This window comes from Orycteropus afer, unplaced genomic scaffold (genome assembly GCF_000298275.1).
Source record: "Orycteropus afer afer isolate SDZICR_OR568_19922 unplaced genomic scaffold, OryAfe1.0 scaffold00069, whole genome shotgun sequence".
Classification (NCBI taxonomy): domain Eukaryota; kingdom Metazoa; phylum Chordata; class Mammalia; order Tubulidentata; family Orycteropodidae; genus Orycteropus; species Orycteropus afer.
Window position 1 is genome coordinate 443,350 of NW_006921656.1, and position 8,280 is coordinate 451,629.

General features: G+C 64.5%; 1 protein-coding gene across 1 annotated transcript in view; it reads right to left on the minus strand.

Annotated features, from left to right (window-relative positions):
- ADGRB1 (adhesion G protein-coupled receptor B1) overlaps positions 1–8,280 on the minus strand; it is a 69,962-nt gene that overhangs the window by 21,648 nt on the left and 40,034 nt on the right. Inside the window, 2 exon segments of the mRNA XM_042780913.1 lie at positions 1,531–1,634; positions 8,109–8,250. Coding sequence (XP_042636847.1) covers positions 1,531–1,634; positions 8,109–8,250 — 246 coding nt within the window.

Here is an 8,280-nt window from a genome sequence, read left to right on the forward strand (position 1 = left end):
ACCACCACCATCAGTATCACCATCACCAACGTCATCTTCCCCTAACATCTCTATCACCACCACCACCAGCATCAGCACCCCCACCGTCATCACCTCCGCTCTACCACACACCACATCTCAGTACACAGCTGGCTACCAAGGAAGGCCCTGCGGAGCTGCTGAGCACAGCTGTCCCCTCCTGCTGGGACACATCGTCCTGAGGACCCCTTCGCAAGTCTTCCGTCTCTCATTGCACCCTTGGACACAGCTGGTTCCTGGGTGTCACGTTCGTTGCTCCTAGCTTGCACCCAGCTGTGCCCCCGCCCCCACTCTGGAGCTCTGGCGGGCAGGGCACTGATGCTGGCATTTTGGGGCCAGGTCAGCTGATCCCCCAGAGTCTCTGCCCTCAGGGCAGACAGGAGGATGAATGGTGCCTGCGACTTGTGGCCACAGGCACCCAGAAAACCGCCCCTCCTTCTGCCTGGCACGTGGATCTCTCATCCGACCTCAGGGAGCGGCATACTGTCAATTCTAATCATCGGCTGACACCACGCAGCCCACAAGCCGGGGCAGCCAGGCGTAGCAGAGGCACGTCCATCCGGGCACACTGGGAGTCACAGCTTGGCCCCGGCGGGTGTGTGCCTTGGCAGGGTGACCTTGGACTCACCTTCCCTATCCCAAACCTTCCCTACCCCCTGAGGCCCGGGGCAGGGCACCAGTGGCAGGGAGATGGCTGTCCACCTGCATGTGTGCAGTCACACACTCCTACTTGGTGACATGCCCTCACACGCACTGTGGCCTTGCTGGCTGGGTGCTCAGACACACGTCACACACCCATTACCGCACACACCAGTTCCTCACTGGATCACACACGAGTCCTCCTGCCTGTGTCCGTTTGCTGGCTGAAGCCCCACCTAGCGGCTTACCTCCCAGGGACCTGGGCAGGTGGACAGGGGGCCCCTAGGGTGGGAAGGTCACGTGGGGCAGAGGCCTTGGGCCGAGAAGTCCTGTGTGCCCGGCATCAGGTCATGCCTGTGTCCGTGGCCCCACGTATCACCTGCACATGATGGCAGCCGCTGCCCAGAGCTCAGAGCGGACCACAGGGAGACTGCTGTGCCTGTGGTGTGGGTGCCAGTGGGCGTGCGCAGAGAATTCATCATGCAGGGTGGTGGGTGTGGGCAGCACCCACCAGGGACCGTGGTCAGTGGGCAGGAGAGGTGCTGGCTGCGTCCACCCTCTCCCTGCATGTCTGCCCCTCCCCGTCGGTGTCATACGTGACCAGTGCAGGCAGCAGAGGCCAGGAGGGCAGCTGGGGGTGGTGGCGGAGGATGGGGAGGTGGCACTGTCTGTGATGATAGAAGGTGGGGTGGGGACAGCAGGGACGGAGGTGGGAACCACACAGGGGAGTGGTCCCCACCCCCGGCATCCATCTTGGGTTGAGAGCATGACCTTGCAGGGAGCACCCCTCACCTTGGGGATGACAGCGTGACTTCGTGGGGCATGCCCTGCCCCCGACCCCCCATCCTGGGTAGCACCGTCCCCGGCACCCACCTCCACACAGATGCATAGATGATGATCAACATGAGCAGAGTGAGGGAGGAAACGCCACAGCCCACGATGAGCGCCACGGACGGGACGGCCGCCTTCTCCATGTTCTGCAGGTCCGGCCGCCGCAGATGAGGGAGACCACAGTGAGGGAGAGATACGGTGGGCTGGGCCCCCACGCCCGGCAGCCCTGCCCTCGCCCATCCCAGGAAGGGTCTCCCCGCCTCACAGACGGGGCACCCCCAGGGAGGCCAGCAGAGCTGGTCCCTCCCGGCCCTGCCCTCTGTGGGGGCTCTGCTGTCCCCCATCACACTCCAGCTCCAGGGCACCTGCCCAGCACCTCAGACCCACACCCCTCCAACCTCGAGGGCTCCCACCCACTGCTCGCACTGCCACCAGCACAGCACCCCGTCCCGAGCCTGCCAATTCCGTCCCCGCCCCTGCTCCAGCAGGTGCTATTAACTGCACAGCCCTCCCCCTACCCCACACCTCCCTCCCCTGGTCAAAGGCAGCCCTGCGCCCCCTCCCTCAGCCGACCCCCCTCACAAAGCTGCCCCTGCCCCGTCCCACCTTGGGGCCTCTGCACTGCTATTCCCAAACCTAGAGCCCCTCCCTGCCTCCCGGCTGCTGCCTTTGGGCCACCAGGGCCTGACCCGGAGCGCTCGAGTCCTGGCTGACGGGGGACACTTAGCAGCGACACGGTCATGCCTTGTGTCCCTGGCCCCACTGTGTCACCTGCACATGACGGCAGGCCACTGCCCAGAGCTCAGAGCGGACCACAGGGAGACAGATCTGAGCCCTCTCTCCAGCCAGCAGCTCTGGGAGGGGGAGGAAGTGTGATGCAGAGGGGCCTGGAGGGCACACTGGAACAGGAGCAACTTCTTAGGGGCTCCGACCCTGAGCTCATCTGGCACCCCCAGAACAGCCCTGCAGACCCCCGCCACCCCTGGCTCTCTGGTGGGACCGCTCACCCCCTCAGTGCCTCTAGCCCCCCAGCACTGAGTTCCCCTTGGCACTGCTGCCCCCACCGACGAGGCCCAGGCTCTCCCTCCCCGCCCCAACCCCGCCATACCATTGGCAACATGTACTCACACTGCACTGTGCTCCTATCCACACACATGCTGTTTCTGCCACCACCTCCTCCAGGAAGCCCTCCCTGACTTCCAGTCCAGGTCCCACTGCTAGGGGTGACCGCCTGGCCCTACAGCTGATGCTCTCTGTTCCGGCGGCCCTGTCAGGCCAGCGCAGGCAAACAGTCAATGGGACTGACTGAACTGTATGTGGGACACCAGGTTCCAGTTCAAACAGGCGCCTGGAGCGGGGAGTTCTCAATCCCAGGACTAGCTCCACTCTAAATCCCTAGGGTGATCTTAGGCCCCAGTTCCCCAGATGTAAAATGGGGTCCCACAGGCGGCCCTACTGCCTCCTGCCAGGCAGGAGCACCCAGGGCCAGCTGTCTGCTCAACATCTTGGCCTCCTGTGCACATGACAGCTCCTTGCCCGCCAGCCCACAGCACCCCTGGGCTCCGGCCTCCTCAGGGGTCTGACCACCTGCTGACGGCCACGCCTCTGCTCCCGGGTCACAGTGACAACTGAGCGTTGCTGGCAGGGGCCCCTAATGTGCGAGGGCCTTGCTCAGCCTGCCCACCATCTCCCTCAAGCATCCCACACACCTAGGCTCTGCTCCCTCCAAGGGCTCCTCCACCCTCTGCCTCAGCTGCCTAACCCCGAACCCAGGTCCTGGACCTATACTCCACCCTCCTGCCCAGGGCCCGGCTTGCTCCTTGCACCTTCCAGTCTCAGTGCCTCTGCTCAGGCACGATCCTGTGGATATCAGCTGCTCAGCTTCTCTCATCTGTGAAAGCCCTGCAGCTCGCCACCGTGCTCAGCTCTAAAGCCGCCTCCTCCAGGCAGGACCCTTGGATTAGCGCAAGCCACTGAGGCTTTGTAGGAGAGGGCAGCTTTGCCCACAGAGGCCACAACAACTGCCCATGCCACACTTTGTGATCCCTGGCAACACGTGCTAAGTAGGGGAGCACCACTACCACGTCCTTGAAGGGCACTCAGCTCCGGGCAGCCCCTCAGCAGGTGAGGGCAGGTGAGGGCTGGCAGGGTCTAGAGCGCTGGGCCCCAGAGCTGTTGTGCTGCAGTTTTACCAGTGGAGAAACTGAGGCCCAGAGCTGGTGGAGGTCAGGGTGACCCCAGCAACTGTCTCCAGGGCACTGGGCCCAGCTCACAGCCAGCCATGTGCCCGGGTCACGGGCGGCTGGGTAAGTGGCTCACACTGCTTCTGCCCTGACCTCTGTGCCATCTGCCTCCATCTGCCCTCATTAGTCCTGGCAGCCCCGACTGCCGGCTCCCGCCCCCCACTCCCTCCTCCCCGCCTGGCTCAGCTCGCAGTCTGCTGTCCCAGCCGCAGATTCTGGGCAGCAGGGGGGCAGGGGGCAGGGGCTGCTGGAGACCTGCAGGGCAAGGGTGACAGCAGCCAGCACCAGGCCTGCTCGCCTGCCCACCTCAGGCTGCCCCAGGGCCTTTGCACAGGCTGGCCCCTCTCTCGATGCCTGTGCCCAACCTTCACATGGGGGCTCTCCCCTCAGCCTAGACTCCTCGACCCCCCAGACTGAGCCGGCCCCTCACCTCTCCACCCCGGACCCTCTCCTGACCCTCTGCAGGGTGCTCCTCCCCGCCCCCACGGCCATTCCTGCGTATTGCATCCATGGCTCCCATCCGTTTCCACCACATGAGCGTCCTCCTGTCTTCTGAACCCTCATGCACCCCAAAGCCTGATTTCTTTCCTAAAGGGCTAGCTTTGCCCTACCCTTGTCCTATCACCATCCTGCTCCCAAATGCCTACAAGACTGATGCCAGTCATAGACTAAGCCCTGACCCTGGTCACATTCTGAACCCTGACCCAGGTCACACTCCGAGCCCTGACCCCGGTCACATGCTGAGCCCTGACCCCAGTCACACACTAAGCCCTGACCCTGGTCACATTCTGAACCGACCCAGGTCACACTCCGAGCCCTGACCCCGGTCACACGCTGAGCCCTGACCCCAGTCACACACTAAGCCCTGACCCTGGTCACATTCTGAACCCTGACCCAGGTCACACTCCGAGCCCTGACCCTGGTCACACGCTGAGCCCTGATCCAGGTCACAGGCTAAGCCCAGACCCCAGTCACACACTGAGCCCTGACCCCGGTCACACACTGAGCCCTGATCCAGGTCACAGGCTGAGCCCTGATCCCAGTCACACACTGAGCCTTGACCCTGGTCACACGCTGAGCCCAGACAGACCCCAGTCACACACTGAGCCCTGATCCAGGTCATACACCGAGCCTTGACCCCAGTCACAGGCTAAGCCCTGACCCTGGTCAAACACTGAGCCCTAATCCTGGTTATACACTGCTCTCTGACCTCGGTCACACTCTGAGCCCTGACCCTGGTCACACCCTGAGCCCTGGCCCTGGTCCCACACTGAGCCCTGGCCCTGGTCACATGCTGAGCCTGGATCCATCACTGAGTCCTGACTCCATCAGCTAGGAAGATTTTCACACAGGAACAGTGATGACTGCCCTCTGCAGGCTACTGAGTACAAGTTGGCTGGTGGGTTGAGTGATTTTAGTATGCCACCACCAGTTCAGTCCCCAGCACGGCTCCAAGACCAGTGACTAAGAGGGTCACTCAACCTACCTGCGCTCAGGGGCCTGGCACCCCACCTGCCCGCTACTGTGGCCTGGCCCTGAGGGGACACGGGGTCTCATCTCCCTCACTCCTGCCCCCCAACTGTCTCATCTCCCCCACTCCTGCCCCTGCCCTAGGTTTCCCCGTCCACAGCCTCATGCTGACTCCCACCTCTGGCCCCCATTCCTGCCCCCGCCCCAGGTCTCCCGTCCAGAGCTTCATGCTGACTCCCACCTCTGGCCCCCACTCCTGCCCTCGCCCCAGGTCTCCCGTCCACAGCCTCATGCTGACTCCCACCTCTGGCCCCCATTCCTGCCCCCGCCCCAGGTCTCCCGTCCAGAGCCTCATGCTGACTCCCACCTCTGGCCCCCACTCCTGCCCTCGCCCCAGGTCTCCCATCCACAGCCTCATGCTGACTCCCACTCCTGCCCCCGCCCCAGGTCTCCCATCCACAGCCTCATGCTGACTCCCACCTCTGGCCCTGTGTGGACTCCACATCCTTGAGGCCCGTGCCATATCCCCGGGGTGCCCTGCAGCTGCTTCCCATAGAGTCCGCTGCCACCTGCACCACACCCCAGGCCCCGGGGGCTGAGGCAGGCAGCACCCAGGCCTCCTCCAGCTGGGTGCTGCTCTCTCCTGCCCCTCCCTGCTGCCAGCTGTGCTGCTCTGCCTCCACACCTGCTGATCCTCCCAGAACCCCATCTCCACTCACCCCTGGCCACCCTCACTCCAGTCCCCTCCACGGCCCCCACTGCCCTCGGGGCGAACCTCAAACTCTGACTGTGGCCCGACCTCTTCCTGCCCCCCCTCTTGCCCTGGCCCTCTACAGCCCCCTGGCCCTTCCCACCTCCCTAGTAGCTTTTCTCAACTCTCCTGAGGATAAGCATCACTCTTCCCCACAGAGCCTGGGTGGGGAACTCCTACACAACCCTCAAAGCCCTGCTCCAGAACTCCTCCCTGAGAACGTCTCTGCAAATCACCCCGGGGGGGAGAAGGACCCCTGGTGTGCCCCCAGAACCCCCCCAAGCCTCTCCTTCCAGCCTGGCTGCCCCCCGCCTGTCTGACAACCTATCTGCCATGCCCCCACATTCACAGACGTAAGCCAGCGGGTGGCTCCCCATGCCTTTCCATCCGTGCCCGAGCCGTATCTTGGGTCACTGGGCTGCAGCTCACAGGGCTGGGACAGGAAGGAAGTAGGGGAGGGCCCTGAGAGTGGGTGCTCGTGGTGGGAGGGGCCAGAGGACCCCGCTCCTTTCCTGATTCCTCTCTGAGCGACCCCCACCCCCCTTGAGGGGGCCACGGGGGCAAGCAGAGCCGCCCCTTAAAACCCAAAACTCTATCTACTGCCATCTGAGTCGATTCCAACTCCCAGTGACTCCCACTGGGTTTCCCAGCTGGTAAATCTTTACGGAAGTAGACTGCCCCATCTTCCTTCTGCAGAGCAGCTGGTGGGTTTGAACCGCCAACCTCCTGGTTAGCAGGCACATGCCTTGGGCACTATGCCACCAGAGCTCCTCGCCCCCTCTTAGGGGAAAGCCAAGGCTCAGACACCCATCACCTGGCCTCTGCCCCACCACTACAGGGTGACCCTGTGGCTGCTGCAGCCCCCATCCTCCCCCACCTTGTCCTACCTTTGGGAACGCTGACATGGGGGTTAGTCTGGCGTGGGGCACCCCGATTCTCCTGCCAAGCCGCGGCTCCTTTACAGACTCAGTCTGGACTCTGCCTCTCCCAGGTGGAGATGCCTCAGTTTCCCCACCCTAAGAGGCACCTGTCAAAGGTCTGCTCTTTCTGGAGGGACCCCCTCAGCATCCAAGCCCCTCAGTTCTGAGAGTGCCGAGCACAGCACCCCAACCACTCAAGGGCCCCTCCCGGGGCTTAGGCAGGCGAGACGCGGCCAGGACCCTCCCTCCCCGTGAGACTACAGGTTACAATGTTCTCCAAGAGGCCCAGAGGGGCCTTCACACCGGCCCGGGGGGTCCAGAGCAGCGCTCACCGGCCCCTGAGACGAGACCAGACCATGCGTGTCTGGGGTAGTGCAGCTGGGACTCTGGCAGCCATGACCCCCGTCTGCCCTCCCCACCCGCTGACCCTGTGGACTCCACATCCATCTGGGCTGAGGGGTTCAGGGAGTGAAGACCACGGCCCCTTCCCTCCTTGGTGGGCCGATGAGGACCTGCCCAGTGACCAGGCCTTCCTGGGGCCAGTGGGAGTAGCTTGCTCCTGGGCAAGGGGGCCCAAAGCCCCAGTGGGTGGAGCCCAGCACCCAGGGCCCCAGGCAGTGCGCTGGCCCTTGATGCCGTCGCCATAGAAACTGGCAGCCCCCACAAGAATCACGGGAACTGAAAGGAGGCCCCAGAGATGATGAGGGCCTTTCTGGGGAGGTCGGTGGACTGGGGCCAGCTCCTCAGCCTATCACCCCAGGCTCCTACCTGGGGACCCGGTCCCCTCCCCAGACCAGGATCCACTTGGCAGTGGGAGACGGCCCGCCCCTCTACCCCATCCCTGGTGGGACGGGACATAGTGGCTGCTGGCTGAGGGGTCACCAACCAGGTGACAGGATGGTGGCCCGGCATGCCGTCCTCCGGATCTCAGAACCTCACGGCCCAGCCTGGCTCCCTGAGGACCAGCTCTCTCCAAGGGCCCAGGTCGCAGGCCTTTGGGAGAGTGCAGTCAGCCAAGGGAGCCCAGACCCACACGACAGTCACTCCGCGGGGTCCCTGGCCTGCGCCCCAACTCCACGTTGCCCCGCCAGCTCCCACCCACTCTCTCCAGAGGCGCGGGGCTCTGGCCCCTGCCGCTGGCCACAGGCAGCCGCTGGGCGCACGGGACCCCGCGCAGCGCCGAGGGTCCTCCCCGCCGCCCCCGCTCGACCTTGCGCCCTCCCGCCGGTGGCTCACCGCGTCGGCGCTGAGCTGCGCTAAGATGGCGAAGGTGGAGAGCCGGTCACAGAGGCAGCGCGTCCGGAGGGCGTCGAGGGGCACCGTGCGGCAGCCGCGCCACGACCAGGGCCCTATCTGCGGGGGAGCGGAGGGGGAGGGGCTGGCAGGGGCGGGGCGGAGAGACAGGGCG